We start from the raw sequence: 19,886 nt of genomic DNA, 5'->3' as shown, positions 1-19,886 counted from the left end.
GATCACGCTCAAATGGTGCTATTTATGTGCCACCGGCACGGAAGCCAGACAGCTGCTCTGGCAATGATTACGCTCGGACGGTGCTCTATTTAATGTAAAGAAAACAGAAGATAGAGAAATATGGATGAACAGTAATTGACTTACATCAATTATTATTTATTAATTCAATACAAATAGACTACATACCATCTATTGTATTGAATTGATAAGTAATAATTGCTGTACATCAATTGTTGTTGACCAATATTTCTCCATTTCCTGTTTCTTTTAAATTTTGATTCCTGATAAACTCATGTTTATCCTTGTATTTACCTATAATTTATGAGCATAATATGCTTGCATATGTATGCCCATGGTTAAACATGGGTAATATACCAGTAGTAAAATGGATACTTTTATCCCTTACAGGGTTATTTTAACCTCTAGCTCATCTAACTTATAATTTAATATATAAATATAATTTAGTATATAAATATAATTTAATATATAGATATAATTTAATATATAAGTAAGCAGGGGGGCTCTGAAAGGGGTCTCAGGGAGTAGTGTCCCTGCATTCTTGAGCTAGTTTTTTACCACATTTCTTAAAAATCATGGTAGAGGCCTTGGTCTCAGGACCACTCATGTCTAGAAACTGAGGTTGGGGGTAAGCAAGGGCATGCTCCCCATAGAAAATCCAGCTCCAAAAAAGCCTCATGATAGTAAAGGAGAATGAGCACCGGCCAACCCAAAGGTTGGGTCGGGCTGCACCTGCCTATCTCTGTTGCTATGGCATTGACGTAGATTTGGCCACCCCTGTTAATGGGGACAAAACCCAGATTTAAAACAGTGGATGATGATGATGATGATATTAATATAATTTAATGTACACAGTATAAAGATATGAGTTACTAACAGTTTCTTGTTTTGGAGAGGCGATTCTAGGCAGGTTTTTATGATATACCTTGTGTCTCCAAGCAATCCTTGGGCTCTGAGCACATAGTCTGCTCAATTTGCAAATTGAATAGACCAAGTGTTCAGAGCCTAAGACATAAGGAATGTTATAAAAACCTGCCTAGACACATATCTCCAATGCAAGAAACTATCAGTAGCTTATATATTTATACTCATTATCATCATCATTATCATCATCATCATCATCATCATCATCATCATCATCATCATCATCATCGTTTAACGTCTGCTTTCCATGCTGGCATGGGTTGGACGGTTTGACTGAGGACTGGTGCAGCCAGATGGCTGCACCAGGCTCAATATTTATATCTCTTGCTGGATGGAGTACATTTTTGTTGATCTTACTTTAATGGAACAGTAAATATAAATATCTGGATGAAGGCAACTAATTGGCAAAGTTATTAAAGCCGTAGCAAATATCCTACAAGATTTGTATCAGATGTCTGCATTCTGAGTTCAAATCCTGCTAAAGTCACCATTGCTTTTCATCTCTCCAGGATCACTAAATGATATTACACTTTGTATATTTTTCCCTTGTTAGAATACATCTGTACCTTTGTGTGTGTGTGTGTGTGTGTGCGCGCGTGTGTGTGTGTGTGTGTGTGTGGGCATGTGTGTGCAACATTATAGATTCACTAGCAATCTGATTGACAACTACAACCTAGACAAGATTTACTATTACGATGTAACATGTGAATAAAATATATAAATATATAAATAACACACATGCAGGCCAACAAAATATATATTATGTATCATTCAATGTCTGGATAAAAAAAAGGAAGGTCACATTTTTAAAAATTATCAAATCTCTGAGAGTGTAATGTAAACTCAATCCCATTCAATATTATGAATTTGCTTGGCACTGTATTGTTTCTGCTAACAGAATGTTTTTACCTTTAGAGCTTAACCAGCCTCCAAGGATCAAACATAATGATTCTGATTAAAAGCACATTACTTGTGATATCAGGAACCCTAGAGGGTGATCTTTGATGGGCTGAATTTAAGATATTTAATTATTCAGTCAGAAAACCCTGTTGTATTAAATGTGATTTTTTTTTTCTTCATATTTAAAAGTAAAATATTTTTTAATATTTTTACTTTCCCTTACATGCAGGCTTTGATAGTTTTACAAATTTATACATTTGTTGATTGTTTTCTTTTTAATGAAGGATCAACTTGACATGTTTAATCATTCAAATCACATTTGTTAAGCCCCAGGTAGACTCTAATTTAGCAGATTTACTATCCAAGTTTTATCCATCTATATCTCTTCTTGTTTTTTAGATGTCTTTCTTCCTTTTACCTAACACAACAGAATCTGATTTGCGAAAGATTTGGTTCATCATCTTCATCGTCATCATCATCGTTTAATGTCCACTTTCCATGCTAGCATGGGTTGGACGAATTGACTGAGGACTGGCGAACGAGATGGCTACACCAGGCTCCAATCTGATCTGGTAGAGTTTCTCCAGCTAGATGCCCTTCTTAACGCCAACCACTCCAAGAGTGTAGTGGGTGCTTTTACATGCCACCGGCATGAAGGCCAGTCAGGCGATACTGGCAACAGCCACGCTCAAAATGGTGTTTTTTACATGCCACCTGCACAGGAGCCAGTCCAGCGGCACTGGCAACAATCTCGCTCGAATGTCTTTTCACGGGCTACTGGCACAAGTGTCTGGAAGGCGACGTCGGTAATGATCAGGCTCAAATGGTGCTATTTATGTGCCACCGGCACGGAAGCCAGACAGCTGCTCTGGCAACGATTACGCTTGGACGGTGCTCTATTTAATGTAAAGAAAACAGAAGATAGAGAAATATGGATGAACAGTAATTGACTTACATCAATTATTATTTATTAATTCAATACAAATAGACTACATACCATCTATTGTATTGAATTGATAAGTAATAATTGCTGTACGTCAATTGTTGTTGATCAATATTTCTCCATTTCCTGTTTCCTTTAAATTTTGATTCCTGATAAACTCATGTTTATCCTTGTATTTACCTATAATTTATGAGCATAATATGCTTGCATATGTATGCCCATGGTTAAACATGGGTAATATACCAGTAGTAAAATGGATACTTTTATCCCTTACAGGGTTATTTTAACCTCTAGCTCATCTAACTTATAATTTAATATATAAATATAATTTAGTATATAAATATAATTTAATATATAGATATAATTTAATATATAAGTAAGCAGGGGGGCTCTGAAAGGGGTCTCAGGGAGTAGTGTCCCTGCCTTCTTGAGCTAGTTTTTTACCACATTTCTTAAAAATCATGGTAGAGGCCTTGGTCTCAGGACCACTCATGTCTAGAAACTGAGGTTGGGGGTAAGCAAGGGCATGCTCCCCATAGAAAATCCAGCTCCAAAAAAGCCTCATGATAGTAAAGGAGAATGAGCACCGGCCAACCCAAAGGTTGGGTCGGGCTGCACCTGCCTATCTCTGTTGCTATGGCATTGACGTAGATTTGGCCACCCCTGTTAATGGGGACAAAACCCAGATTTAAAACAGTGGATGATGATGATGATGATATTAATATAATTTAATGTACACAGTATAAAGATATGAGTTACTAACAGTTTCTTGTTTTGGAGAGGCGATTCTAGGCAGGTTTTTATGATATACCTTGTGTCTCCAAGCAATCCTTGGGCTCTGAGCACATAGTCTGCTCAATTTGCAAATTGAATAGACCAAGTGTTCAGAGCCTAAGACATAAGGAATGTTATAAAAACCTGCCTAGACACATATCTCCAATGCAAGAAACTATCAGTAGCTTATATATTTATACTCATTATCATCATCATTATCATCATCATCATCATCATCATCATCATCATCATCATCATCATCATCGTTTAACGTCTGCTTTCCATGCTGGCATGGGTTGGACGGTTTGACTGAGGACTGGTGCAGCCAGATGGCTGCACCAGGCTCAATATTTATATCTCTTGCTGGATGGAGTACATTTTTGTTGATCTTACTTTAATGGAACAGTAAATATAAATATCTGGATGAAGGCAACTAATTGGCAAAGTTATTAAAGCCGTAGCAAATATCCTACAAGATTTGTATCAGATGTCTGCATTCTGAGTTCAAATCCTGCTAAAGTCACCATTGCTTTTCATCTCTCCAGGATCACTAAATGATATTACACTTTGTATATTTTTCCCTTGTTAGAATACATCTGTACCTTTGTGTGTGTGTGTGTGTGTGTACGCGCGTGTGTGTGTGTGTGTGTGTGTGGGCATGTGTGTGCAACATTATAGATTCACTAGCAATCTGATTGACAACTACAACCTAGACAAGATTTACTATTACGATGTAACATGTGAATAAAATATATAAATATATAAATAACACACATGCAGGCCAACAAAATATATATTATGTATCATTCAATGTCTGGATAAAAAAAAGGAAGGTCACATTTTTAAAAATTATCAAATCTCTGAGAGTGTAATGTAAACTCAATCCCATTCAATATTATGAATTTGCTTGGCACTGTATTGTTTCTGCTAACAGAATGTTTTTACCTTTAGAGCTTAACCAGCCTCCAAGGATCAAACATAATGATTCTGATTAAAAGCACATTACTTGTGATATCAGGAACCCTAGAGGGTGATCTTTGATGGGCTGAATTTAAGATATTTAATTATTCAGTCAGAAAACCCTGTTGTATTAAATGTGATTTTTTTTTTCTTCATATTTAAAAGTAAAATATTTTTTAATATTTTTACTTTCCCTTACATGCAGGCTTTGATAGTTTTACAAATTTATACATTTGTTGATTGTTTTCTTTTTAATGAAGGATCAACTTGACATGTTTAATCATTCAAATCACATTTGTTAAGCCCCAGGTAGACTCTAATTTAGCAGATTTACTATCCAAGTTTTATCCATCTATATCTCTTCTTGTTTTTTAGATGTCTTTCTTCCTTTTACCTAACACAACAGAATCTGATTTGCGAAAGATTTGGTTCATCATCTTCATCGTCATCATCATCGTTTAATGTCCACTTTCCATGCTAGCATGGGTTGGACGAATTGACTGAGGACTGGCGAACGAGATGGCTACACCAGGCTCCAATCTGATCTGGTAGAGTTTCTCCAGCTAGATGCCCTTCTTAACGCCAACCACTCCAAGAGTGTAGTGGGTGCTTTTACATGCCACCGGCATGAAGGCCAGTCAGGCGATACTGGCAACAGCCACGCTCAAAATGGTGTTTTTTACATGCCACCTGCACAGGAGCCAGTCCAGCGGCACTGGCAACAATCTCGCTCGAATGTCTTTTCACGGGCTACTGGCACAAGTGTCTGGAAGGCGACGTCGGTAATGATCAGGCTCAAATGGTGCTATTTATGTGCCACCGGCACGGAAGCCAGACAGCTGCTCTGGCAACGATTACGCTTGGACGGTGCTCTATTTAATGTAAAGAAAACAGAAGATAGAGAAATATGGATGAACAGTAATTGACTTACATCAATTATTATTTATTAATTCAATACAAATAGACTACATACCATCTATTGTATTGAATTGATAAGTAATAATTGCTGTACGTCAATTGTTGTTGATCAATATTTCTCCATTTCCTGTTTCCTTTAAATTTTGATTCCTGATAAACTCATGTTTATCCTTGTATTTACCTATAATTTATGAGCATAATATGCTTGCATATGTATGCCCATGGTTAAACATGGGTAATATACCAGTAGTAAAATGGATACTTTTATCCCTTACAGGGTTATTTTAACCTCTAGCTCATCTAACTTATAATTTAATATATAAATATAATTTAGTATATAAATATAATTTAATATATAGATATAATTTAATATATAAGTAAGCAGGGGGGCTCTGAAAGGGGTCTCAGGGAGTAGTGTCCCTGCCTTCTTGAGCTAGTTTTTTACCACATTTCTTAAAAATCATGGTAGAGGCCTTGGTCTCAGGACCACTCATGTCTAGAAACTGAGGTTGGGGGTAAGCAAGGGCATGCTCCCCATAGAAAATCCAGCTCCAAAAAAGCCTCATGATAGTAAAGGAGAATGAGCACCGGCCAACCCAAAGGTTGGGGCGGGCTGCACCTGCCTATCTCTGTTGCTATGGCATTGACGTAGATTTAGCCACCCCTGTTAATGGGGACAAAACCCAGATTTAAAACAGTGGATGATGATGATGATGATATTAATATAATTTAATGTACACAGTATAAAGATATGAGTTACTAACAGTTTCTTGTTTTGGAGAGGCGATTCTAGGCAGGTTTTTATGATATACCTTGTGTCTCCAAGCAATCCTTGGGCTCTGAGCACATAGTCTGCTCAATTTGCAAATTGAATAGACCAAGTGTTCAGAGCCTAAGACATAAGGAATGTTATAAAAACCTGCCTAGACACATATCTCCAATGCAAGAAACTATCAGTAGCTTATATATTTATACTCATTATCATCATCATTATCATCATCATCATCATCATCATCATCATCATCATCATCATCATCATCATCATCATCGTTTAACGTCTGCTTTCCATGCTGGCATGGGTTGGACGGTTTGACTGAGGACTGGTGCAGCCAGATGGCTGCACCAGGCTCAATATTTATATCTCTTGCTGGATGGAGTACATTTTTGTTGATCTTACTTTAATGGAACAGTAAATATAAATATCTGGATGAAGGCAACTAATTGGCAAAGTTATTAAAGCCGTAGCAAATATGCTACAAGATTTGTATCAGATGTCTGCATTCTGAGTTCAAATCCTGCTAAAGTCACCATTGCTTTTCATCTCTCCAGGATCACTAAATGATATTACACTTTGTATATTTTTCCCTTGTTAGAACACATCTGTACCTTTGTGTGTGTGTGTGTGTGTGTGCGCGCGTGTGTGTGTGTGTGTGTGTGTGTGTGTGTGTGTGTGCGCGCGTGTGTGTGTGTGTGTGTGTGTGGGCATGTGTGTGCAACATTATAGATTCACTAGCAATCTGATTGACAACTACAACCTAGACAAGATTTACTATTACGATGTAACATGTGAATAAAATATATAAATATATAAATAACACACATGCAGGCCAACAAAATATATATTATGTATCATTCAATGTCTGGATAAAAAAAAGGAAGGTCACATTTTTAAAAATTATCAAATCTCTGAGAGTGTAATGTAAACTCAATCCCATTCAATATTATGAATTTGCTTGGCACTGTATTGTTTCTGCTAACAGAATGTTTTTACCTTTAGAGCTTAACCAGCCTCCAAGGATCAAACATAATGATTCTGATTAAAAGCACATTACTTGTGATGTCAGGAACCCTAGAGGGTGATCTTTGATGGGCTGAATTTAAAATATTTAATTATTCAGTCAGAAAACCCTGTTGTATTAAATGTGATTTTTTTTTTCTTCATATTTAGAAGTAAAATATTTTTTAATATTTTTACTTTCCCTTACATGCAGGCTTTGATAGTTTTACAAATTTATACATTTGTTGATTGTTTTCTTTTTACTGAAGGATCAACTTGACATGTTTAATCATTCAAATCACATTTGTTAAGCCCCAGGTAGACTCTAATTTAGCAGATTTACTATCCAAGTTTTATCCATCTATATCTCTTCTTGTTTTTTAGATGTCTTTCTTCCTTTTACCTAACACAACAGAATCTGATTTGAGAAAGATTTGGTTCATCATCATCATCATCATCATCATTGTTTAATGCCTGCTTTCCATGCCAGCATGGGTTGGACGATTTGACTGAAGACTGGCGAACGAGATGGCTGCACCAGGCTCCAATCTGATCTGGTAGAGTTTCTACTGCTGGATGTCCTTCCTAACGCCAACCACTCCGAGAGTGTAGTGGGTGCTTTTACGTGCCACCAACACAAGGGCCAGTCTGGTGGTACTGGCAACAGCCACGCTCAAATGGTGTTTTACATGCCACCTGCATAGGAGTCAGTCCAGCAGCGCTGGCAACGATCTCGCTTGAATGTTTTGTTCACATACCACCGGCACAAGTGCTAGTAAGGCAATGCTGGTAAATATCATGCTCAAATGGTGCTTTTATGTGCCACTGGTATGGAAGCCAAACCACTGCTCTGGCAGTGATCCCGCTCAGATGGTGCTGTTAGCACTCCACTGGCACAGGTGCCAGTCATCAAATTTGGTTGTTGTTTCCAGTAATTTTAGTGACCATGTAGAAGTTCTATCATTGGTTCAATAGCTGTTTATGTTGTTGGTAACAGAAAAGGGATACCGAATCAACTACAAGTTGGTGTCTTGCTACCAAATAAAAAAAAATATCTATCTGTGCCTTTGGCAAGGTTTGAACTCTTTCACAATTGTCATCAAATGCCATTATATTGCTTTGATAAAATAGATATGTACAGTAAATTGAATGAAATATCTATTCACGAAAACTCTGCATCTGTGGTATCACAGTGAATTATTGTTCCATACATCCACAAACCTCCTCCTCCTCCCCCACCAAATAACCACTTCCTTCATATTACTATAATACTACACCACCTTCTTCCACTCCATCTCACCCAACTATTCTCTGATTCTCTTCCTTCAGCCATCGCCAGCCTACAAAACCACTTTGAAATTTGACAGCAAAAAAAAAAAAAAATAGAATTGTCCTATTGAGAGATCATTAAAAGAAGAAAATATTTTACAAGTAATTAAAGAAAACAAACAAAACATATGGAAAGGTAGAAAGGACAGAAGAAAAGAAAGGAGGAAAAATTGCAAGGAAAGAAGGGAGGAAAGAGAAAAATATGTCTGGAAGAAAGCTAGTCATTATAAATAATTGGTTACAAAACTACTTGTAAGGAAAATATAATGAATAGGTTTGGTGTAGATTGGAGCAGCCCTTAGATTTGCTTGTCTTTTTTGTCTTTCTTTCCTGTCTTTTCATATGTTTATTCATGAATCCTTATGTGCTTATTCAAACTATATATATATATGGGTATATATGCCTACAAACACAAACACACTTATGTATGTGTATCAATGTATATGTTATATATATACATGCATGTGTATATATATATATATATATGTGTGTGTGTGTGTGTGTGTGGATGTATGTGTGTGCGTACACATTCGTGAACATAACATAAATACGCATAGATATGAATACATAGATATGTACAAGTGCATGTGTATGTGTATCTCTCTCTCTCTCTCCCCTCTCTCTCTCTCCCCTCTCTCTCTCTCCCCTCTCTCTCCCCCTCTCTCTCCCCCTCTCTCCCCCTCTCTCCCCTCTCTCTCTCTCCTCCCTCTTTCCCCCTCTCTCCCTCTCCCCCCTCTCTCTTCATATTTGTATATATATATATACATATTTATGTATATATGCATGTGTGCACATATTTATGTGGTCTTGTTTATGGAGAGTTGCGATGATTCTTCTTTTCTCTGCTATACACATGTCACATGCTTCATTTCCGATTTGATAGGCTTTGGATCTTTCTAGGATTTTAAATTTAATGCTATAGTTTTGAAACCTTTGCTCCTAATTTCCATAAGTAGTTTTCCAATTTTGTAGCATTCTTTTGTTTTTTTTATTTATTCTCTGGATTTAAAGGAGTTAAAATAATTATAAACTCTTGGTTTCAATTTTCAATCTATGTGACATTTATTCTGCTTGGATTGCATAGACTCTCTTCTATCACATTCAACAACATAATTGGCTTATTTGAAACCCATGACCAGCTGTATCATTGTTCAGTAAAATGCATTATATATAAACATTAAAAGTATTTAAATCTTGCTGTTAAATAAATTATTTTCATTTCAACCTTTCTCTTATTCTTCTATTTTACATATTTCTTTTTGTTCAGGTTACCTGTATGTTCATTGGAGAATTCTGTTGCCTTTTTGTCTACTATCTGGTGAGATGGGCGAGATACTCAGATGCACCAATTGATCGTGATGGCGGGAAATTCAACCCGTTGATTTTCTTTCCAGCAGCACTTCTTGATTTAATACAGATGGTTCTGTTTTTCTTGGGAATCAGTTTAGTATTATTCATTCAGATTACACCTTTCCAACTGATGAAAGGTAAGCCATGTTTCTGCTTGCATTTACTTATTTATTTGTTTATTTAATGAATTAATTTAATTATCTCATTATTTATTTTGTGTCTGTTTCTAATGGTTCCTGTTGAACACTTTAACCCTTTAGCATTTAGATTACTCTGTCAAATGTGTTACTCTGTCTGTTATGATGACAAGGGTTAATCCAATCAATAGAACAGCCTGCTCATGAAATTAACATGCAAGTGGCTGAGCACTCCACAGACACGTGTACCCTTAACATAGTTCTCAGGAAGATTTAGTGTGACACAAAGTGTGACAAGGCCGACCATTTGAAATACTGGTACTGTTCATTTTTGCCACTTGAGTTGGGGCAAGTGAGATTGAAACTGAACCAAATTTGATGACTGGCAGCCGTGCCAGTGGAACACTAACAGCACCATCCTAGCGGGATCACTGCCAGAGCAGCAGTTTCGCTTCTATGCTGGTGGCATGTAAAAAGCACCATTTGAGTGCAATTGTTTCCAGCTCCACCTTACTGGCACTTGTGCCAGTGGCATGTGAACAAAACATTGGACTGACTCCTGTGCAGGTGGCATGTAAAAAACACCATTTGAGCGTGGCCGTTGCCAGTACCGCCAGACTGGCCCTTATGCTGGTGGCACGTAAAAATCACCCACTAAACTCTCAGAGTGGTTGGCATTAGGAAGGGCATCCAGCTGTAGAAACTCTGCCAGATCAGATTGGAGTCTGGTGTAGCCATCTGGTTCGCCAGTCCCCAGTCAAATCATCCAACCCATACTAGCATGGACAGTAGACGTTAAATGACGATGATGATGATGGTGTGGCTGATTTAAATACTAAAGCATTAAGCTTGTAGTTTTTCTCCATAAACCAGTTTCATTCAGGAAAAATATTAAAGAAAATGTATATGTTTTTACACATTTGTCCATTCTGGATAGTTTCATACTCAGCTTCAAATACTTACTGACCATAGAAGCATTCTGTCTTCTACATCATTTGTAGAGAGATATAGTTTTCCAAATAGAGCCTTCTGCATTGGCAGACTTACAACAATGTAAGATCATGCATATTTCTTAAAATATTATGTATCAGAGGTTAGCTAATTCTATCTCTTCTTTCACTCTATAGAGTTCTCTTTGTTGCAGCCGAAATAATTCACAATTCGTATGAATTATTTAGAATGTTTAAGGGAAAATACCTTTCTAATACCAACTGTGAGGTAGCCAGTGGAGTGTGCTTGTCTTATTAGTGAGTATATCCATGTGTGTGTGTGTGTATGAGGGTATGTGTGTGAGCGTGTATGTCCTTGTGTGTGTGCATGTATGAATGTCTGTTTGTGAGTATATGTGCATGTGCACGTATATGTGTGAGTATGTATGTGTGTGAGTATGTGTGTGTGTGAGTGTCTGTACATGTGAATGTGCGTGTGTGTGTGTGTGTGTGTGTGTGTGTGTGCATGTGAAAGTGTCTGTGTGTGTGAGTGTGTAATTCAGAGAGGTACAAAATCAATTTAGTTACAAGTTTCTGATAAAATCTAATTTTTTTCCCACCTGTAGAGAAACTGGGAACAGCAGAGATTGAAATAACGCCATGTACTGAATTTACAATATGTTCTTGTACACACCCAGACACGGAATGGCACCTGTGGGATTCAGTCTCAGAGAACAACTTTTTCTAAAAGACTTTGTATGTTAAAAACATAACATACTTCAAGTGGTGCCAAACAGACTTTCAGGCATCAGTAATTTGGTGTGATATTGTTATCTCAGAGACAGATGCCATCTGGCCCATTTGAAGTTAGGAACTTCTGTTCTATATAAAAATCAGTATGTTGAAACACCGGTGTCTAACAGTCTGCTGACATCATTTGGAGCATATATTTTTAACTCATACAGTCTATTAGATGATGTTCTCCAAGCGAGTGCCTTTCCATGTTTGTGTATATAAAGGGGTTGGACAAAATAATGGAAACACCTTAAAATTTCAAACAAATTTATTTTAATATGGGGTAGGACTGCCTCTGGCAGTAATTACAGCTTGAATTCTACGAGCTAAGGACTTGTACAAAATTTGAATTGTTTCTAAAGGAATTTTTGTCCATTCTTCAGCTAAAACAATCTCCAGTTCTTGTAGTGATGATGGTGGAGGATATTGACTCGTTACTTGTTTTTCTAAAAAGAACTGTAAATGTTCAATAATATTGAGATCTGGGGACTGTGGTGGCCAGATAAGATGTTTAACTTCGCTAGAATGTTCCTTATACCATTCAATAACACCTTCAGCTGTGTGAATTGGAGCATTATCATTCTGAAAGATGGTATTTCTCTCCAGAAACAGTTCTGCAACCATAGGATGAATTTGATCAGATAAAATGCTTAAATAGTCTTGACTATAAATTCTGCTATGAAGAGAAACCATTGGGCTGGCAGATTTCCAAGATATAGGCCCCCCCCCCCCCCCCAGATCATCACAGATCCTCCTCCATGTTTAACAGTTGGAAGAAGGCAGTCTGGGTCAAATGCTTCTTTTGGCTGTCTCCACATGTATACTTGGCCGGTGGTTGGAAATATGGCAAAGGATGACTTGTCTGAGAAAATAAGATTCTTCCACTGCTCTAGGGACCAATTCTGTAGGATTTTATTCCATTCTAAATGCTTTGCAACGTTTGTTTTTGAAAGTGGTGGTTTTCTGATTGCAGCCCTCCCGTGAAATCTGGCTGTGTGCAGCTCCTGGCGAACAGTTTTTGTGGAAACTGTGTTCTCGTGGTGGTCATTAAGCTCTACAGTAATTTTGGGAGCTGTACTTTTGTGATCCTTTCTAACAATTCACATGAGAGTCTGACGGTTCCTATCTGAAAATTTTGGTTTTCTTCCGAAATTTTGTTTCAACAAGGAGGTTTTTCCCTCTTTCTCAAAGGCTGTCATTACTTTCGAGTTAGTACTTCTTGATACACCAAACATTTCGGCAGTTTTCAGCAACAAACACCAACAATTTGACCTCTTGAAAGTCCAGTAGATCTGTCATTTTAATGAATTTTAATTACCCTTTTCTGATGATATCTGAAAAGAAACAGCAATTTTAGCAAAACACATTAAGCAAGACTAATAATAAATCAAAAGGCATAAAAATAAACAAGCTTTTGACGGTTTTATAGATATTTCAAAATTATGATGCTATGATGCTAGGTGTTTCCATTATTTTGTCCCACACCTGAATGAGAACATATGAATGTGTAACAAATGATGTATGCATCATTATTTTAATTTTTGACTCTTGACATTATGCAGCAAGATTGTCAAAGATTGAATTTGCATGCTTATAAATCTGATCATTAAAAACATATTCTGCTGGGATTTGACCAGCAAACCGGTAGATTTTGTGTCATTGGACAGATAAAATGTTGCAGAAGTTCCAAAACTTAATTACTTAATACAACTTTATCATAACTTTAAGGCTGTATATAAATTGAAAGAAATGGTGAGAACCATTAACACCTTTGATACCTATAAGTATAAAAAAAAGCACCTTTGGTTCTGTGATATAACACATCTTTTAAATCATAATGTGTCTTGAATGGTACAACAATGCAGAGTGGACTATAATGACTGTTATAATTTAATCATCCATAGCCTGATATAATAAATATATTTCAGAATGCAAAAATTCCTTCTCCAGACATCGCTAGGAATTGATCGAGTCACTGCTATAATTGGTTTTCCAATGGTTACTGAAATTTTTTTTTCTGGAAGCATCTCTGCAGTGATCTCGTGAAGGTCCTTCTGGAATTCCTCATGAGAAGTGCGGGAGGGCGGCCATGTCTGAAGCTCATGTGAGTTGGCATATCTACAGCACTGCTTCTAAGTTATGTATTATACATGCAGTTTCTTTTTTTTCCTTTTTTTTTATATAATACATGAGCATGTTATCATAAATGAACCTACACACAATTGTGCCATTCAAGACACGTTATACAGGGTGTCCACAAAGTCTGAGTACATGGGGATTAACACATACTTTAAGAAATTATTATTTCTTATATTTAATTGTTTATGTTATGATTTTATTTACTCCATGTACCCACATGGGGGTTAACACATACTTTAAGAAATTATTATTATTTCTTATATTTAATTGTTTATGTCATGATTTTATTTACTCCATGTACCCACATGGGGATTAACACATACTTTAAGAAATTATTATTTCTTATATTTAATTGTTTATGTCATGATTTTATTTACTCCATGTACCCACATGGGGATTAACACATACTTTAAGAAATTATTATTTCTTATATTTAATTGTTTATGTTATGATTTTATTTACTCCATGTACCCACATGGGGGTTAACACATACTTTAAGAAATTATTATTATTTCTTATATTTAATTGTTTATGTCATGATTTTATTTACTCCATGTACCCACATGGGGATTAACACATACTTTAAGAAATTATTATTTCTTATATTTAATTGTTTATGTCATGATTTTATTTACTCCATGTACTCACATGGGGATTAACACATACTTTAAGAAATTATTATTTCTTATATTTAATTGTTTATGCTATGATTTTATTTACTCCATGTACCCAGACCTTGTGGACACCCTGTATTTTACAAACAGTACACAATGCTTCAAGCAAACTACAATATTCTCCTACAAAACTCTCCGATCTTTTAAGTTGGTGTTTCTAGTATCCATCTGATTCAAAAGACAAAAAGGAATTTTTACACCACTGGTCAGTCTAAATTCCCTGTTGCATGTTGCCCAGAAGGCAAAACTAGTTGAAGTTGAGGTATATGAAGAACCTGGATTGTCCAGGTGACAGAATTCCTCTTTTTGCCCCACTGTTATAGTCCAAGAGAGTGAAGAGAAATGTGTTTGGCATGAGGAGTTGCCAGAATGTTGTTGAGTTAAACACTGGATCATGCTGAGAGCCCTCCACTTTGGATTTATTTACAAAGTTTATTCCCTAAGCTTTGCCCTTCAGAGTAATGATGTTATTTTGCAGAAAATCAATGATCTTGAATAGGGTTCCATCATCATCATCGATGATGGTTCCATATTAGACAATATTGACCAGAGACAGCTAAACCCAAGATTCATATCAAGCAAAGTCATTATGTCCTGAAAAGAAGACTGAAGACCTTACCCACTATGCTAGCGATTTATACACACACACATACGTACGTACATACATACAAGTTTGTACCTGTAATTATTGGGGAACTGGGATATGTAACACACTGCCTAAGTACCAATCTTGAGAAATTAGGCTTCTCAAAACCATAAAGGATAAAGCTAATTCGATGACTACAGATCCAATCTATCACTGGAACTGTAAAAATCTGTAAAACTTTCCTGAAGTTTATCATTTGAACATATATGAGCATGTCTAGATATGCAAGTATATGAATAAGAAGACATACATACATACAAAAATACCCTGTTGGTGTTGTTGAAATTCCAATGAAGGAGCCTTGGATCTAGGTTAGAAACCGATTCTTTCTCTATTGGTAAGAAATAAAACTGAATACTGACATAAAAACATACATGCATACATACATACATACATATATACATATACATACATTCATACATGTATATATATATATATATATCATCATCATATATATATATATATATATATAATTCTTTAATGACCACCGATTATATTATCTGAGTTCTTTAATCTAAAGAAGCTGTGAACACTTTCCATACATCCCTGATGGAAGAATAAAGATCCTAGTTAAGTGTAATTTGAGTTTTTAATTCCTAATGGTTTCAGAACCACAGCCAAAGATATGAAGAAAGAGCGAATAGGGAATTAGATTGAAGTAATTATTTTTGCTGATGATATTAATGTAGGTAATGAAAAGTTTATGCCATAATGTGTAAAGGTATCTATTAACTTTGTTAATTAAACTGAATATTGAAAGAATTTAATTAAAATATTCTACTTCTTTATTATTTCACATTAATTTTACTACCACATTTTCATTGGCAAGATTTTTGTATGAGTAATTATTTATTTGGTTAGGTGTTGTCTTTTTTTATCTTTTACCGTTATCAGTCTACTGTTTAGTAGAAACAAAATGTGGAATTTTTCATTCAAGCAAAGTGGATCGGTATCATATTCCTTGCCCAGGAGCATAATGCAACTGAACTATTGATCATCTCGATTAGTCATTCAGTATCTTAGTATCTCACAGTTATGGTATATTTTATATTTTTTACTTGTTTCAGTCATTGGATTGCAGCCATGCTGGCACATCATCTTAAAGGGTTTAGCTGAACAAATCAATTCCAGTACTTATTTTCTAAGTTTGGTTGGTACTTAGTATATTAGTCTCTTTTGCTGAACCACTAAGTTATAAGTTATGGAGATGTAAACAAACCAACACTGCTTGTCAATTGTAGGTTTGTCAAGGCAAACACAAACTCAAAGATACACAGATATATACATATATACACCTACAGTTGTGGCCAAAATTTGAAACGTAAGTCTGAAAAATTAGAATTTTTGCATTAAATGCCCAGTTATCAGGTAAGCATATCTCTATGTTGAATATATTGGAATCGAATTGTTCTTGGATTTAACAATTTTAATTTAACAAAAAAATGTTCCAAATTTTTGGCCACAACTGAATATTTATCACTCCATCTAGCTATCTGTCTGCTGCCTGTTCTGTCTGTGTATGAATCGGTCTATTTACATATGAAGGGCTTTCACACAATCTCTGTCTACCAAATTATCTCACAAGGCATTGGTTGGCCTGAGGCTATAACAGAAGACACTTGCTCAAGGTGCTGTTGAATGGGACTGAACCTAAGGCCATTACCTATGGAGCGGGGGTATATTTTATTGGAAGGAAGTAATTCTTCTATGGAATGACTTGTGTTAAAAATAGAATTGTCAGAATATATAAATAAAATAACACTATTGAAAGTATTTCATTAATACGAAGCAGAAATTGTTGGCAAAATCCAGATATCTTTGATGGTCATTTTGGCCTCAAGTTACTGTCTCTATTTGTCCTGATGAAATGGCCATTGGAATTTAAAGTTTTCTTTCTCAAAAGAAGTTCTTTCTGAACATAACAAAAGAAAGATAATTTACAACACTGTCAAAGGAACCAGTTGCAAATTCAGTGAAGCAGAGACCATTGAAATGGCTTTGGAAGAGACAGAGAGAATGGATGGTTTGATATTTGGCCAATGGCTGGGGAATATGGGTGAGCAGAAGTTTTGCTTATTATTCAAATAGCTTTGACATAGATCTCGTCGAAAATGTTAGTAAGGATACAGGTGTTTCTGCATGTAAGTAGGTATGCATGCATGCATGTGTGTGATTGTGTGGGTATGTGTTTGCATGTGTGTTTGTGTAAATCAGTGGATATGAGTGTGTGCCTGTGGGCATGCGATGTGGTGTATGCATGCTTTCCCTTTATAACGAGCTCTTCACTCTTGATCATATCTGTGCTATATGACAAATAAGCAGCTGTGGAGAACTGTAGTGTTTACGTTTACAGAAGTAAGTGATTAGTGAGAAGTTAATGGAAATATATGGATAAGGAATGAGCTCTTGCGGAATGCAGCCCGATTCAAGAGCTGTCCATATATGGCAGTCGAAGTCAAATAAATTGTCAACAGGTTAAACCTGTCTTCTGCTGATTGATATAAATGTGCCTTTTTCTCCTTCTTTCTTTAACCTTTTTTTTTCTAGTTTGTTTGTTTGTTTAGTTCAAATTGATTTTTTTTTCTTTCTTCTTTGCAGAACTCTGCATCAGATTGAATAAAAGTATTAAAGTCAGTTTCTAGTGGATGACATTAATATTTTTATTTATATTTATTGAACAGCTGTGGTCTGTGGAGTGTGTGTGTGTGTGTGTGTGTGTGTGTGTGTGTGTGTGGTGAAGGAGTTCCGGTGAAATTGTCTACGTTCATTTGTGTCTACGTCTGCCTAGGAAAGCTATAGCTGGTCTTGGATGCTAGACAAACAGTATTCATTAATCTTCTTTACCAAAATCACTCTTCTTCAGATTTGTGTGTGTGTGTGTGTGTGTGTGTATGTGCGCATGTTCGCATGTGTGCTCGTGTGCAAGAGAGAGAGAGAGAGAAAGAGTGATAGAGAGAGGTATCTGTGTGCATATGTGTTGAGGTGTCTTTGCGTATGTCTATGCCTGTCTACATGTAAATGTTTGTGTGTGTTTGTATGTGTGTACGTGTTTGTTTGTTTGTTCGTGTGTGTGCGCATGCATGTGTATGTGCATGTGTGTATGTCTGTTTATTTGTGTGTGTGTGTGCATGTGAGAGAGTGATAGAGAAAAAGAAATATCTCTATGTGTATGTGTGTTGAAGATGTCTGTATATATGTACGTCTGTCTGCATGTTAATGTTTGTGTGTGTGTGTTTGTGTGAGCGTGCATGTATGCATGTGTAAATGTACCTGATCTTGTGTACGTATGTATGTATGCATGTATGCATGTATGTATGTGTAGGTCTTTGTGTGTGTTCTAAATTGATTAAAGAATTCTTGGTTTTGAGAACTTAATCTCTCTTTGTTTCTACTTAGTTTGAGATTGTGGCAAAAATTTCTGGGAAATAAGTTTGCATAAAAATAATCTTATTGCAATATTTTTTACCCTCTTTACATCTACAATATTATATTTCTGAGTCTTTTTATTTCAATCTTTTTCGATGGCATCTTTGGCTATTTATTTCATTGTTGTATTTCATTTAGTTATCTTTTCATTTATTTATTTGTTATCATTCTTCTTCTTCTTCTTCTTCTTCTTCTTCTTCTTATTATTATTATTATTATTATTATTATTATTATTATTATTATTATTATTATTATTATCATCATCATTATTATTATTATTATTATTATTATTATTATTATCATCATTATTATTGTTGTTGTTGTTATTATTATTATCATTTATTATCTCTTCTCTTCTATACTGACATGAACTGGATGGTTATGAAAACTTAGGTCTTTGCAAAAAATTATCAGAACCAAAACATACCACAATGGAGTCCTCTAAACACTGACCATTGAACAATAACAGAGAATTGTTGAAGAACTGACAGTAACCGAAATGGTTCCTATCAACTCTTCCAGATGCTGACTATCTAACAGGGGGACAGTCAATCAAATATTTGAAAGGGACTTGTAGAGGCACATAGATTAGTGGAAAGACTGTGGGTTTCAATTCCTGGACTGGGCGACATGTTGTGTTCTTTAGCAAAACACTTCATTTCACGCTGCAGTCCACTCAGCTGGCAGAAATGAATAATCCTGTGACGGACTGGTGCCCTGCCCAGGTGGGGAATATATATGCCATGAACTGGGTAATCGGTCCTTATGAGTCAGTATGACTTGAGAAGGTGATTTTATCTTTACTTACTCCTTAAGTTGATTCCAACTATTGTTGTTTAATTCTTTAGCATTTAAACTGACCATATAGGTACAGGAGTGGCTGTGTGGTAAGTAGCTTGCTTACCAACCACATGGTTCTGGGTTCAGTCCCACTGCGTGGCACCTTGGGCAAGTGTCTTCTACTATAGCCTTGGGCCGACCAAAGCCTTGTGAGTGGATTTGGTAGACGGAAACTGAAAGAAGCCCGTCATACATATGTATATATATATATATATATGTATGTGTTTGTGCGTCTGTATTTGTCCCCCCACCATCACTTGACAACCGATGCTGGTGTGTTTATGTTCCCATAACTTAGCGGTTCGGCAAAAAAGAGACCGATAGAATAAGTACTAGGCTTACAAAGAATAAGTCCTGGGGTCGATTTTCTCGACTAAAAGGCAGTGCTCCAGCATGGCCGCAGTCAA

The 19,886-nt window shown here is 36.1% G+C and overlaps 1 protein-coding gene across 1 annotated transcript in view; it reads left to right on the top strand.

Moving 5' to 3' along the window:
* LOC106870267 (solute carrier family 35 member F6-like) overlaps positions 1-19,886 on the top strand; it is a 478,944-nt gene that overhangs the window by 337,647 nt on the left and 121,411 nt on the right. The window contains exon 3 of the mRNA XM_052969764.2: positions 9,811-10,030. Coding sequence (XP_052825724.1) covers positions 9,811-10,030 — 220 coding nt within the window. The remainder of the gene's footprint in view (positions 1-9,810; positions 10,031-19,886) is intronic.

This window comes from Octopus bimaculoides, chromosome 7 (genome assembly GCF_046866305.1).
Source record: "Octopus bimaculoides isolate indiv1 chromosome 7, ASM4686630v1, whole genome shotgun sequence".
NCBI lineage: Eukaryota > Metazoa > Mollusca > Cephalopoda > Octopoda > Octopodidae > Octopus > Octopus bimaculoides.
The sequence above is the reverse complement of the archived record's forward strand: the minus strand, read 5'-3'. Positions and strand labels throughout refer to the sequence as shown.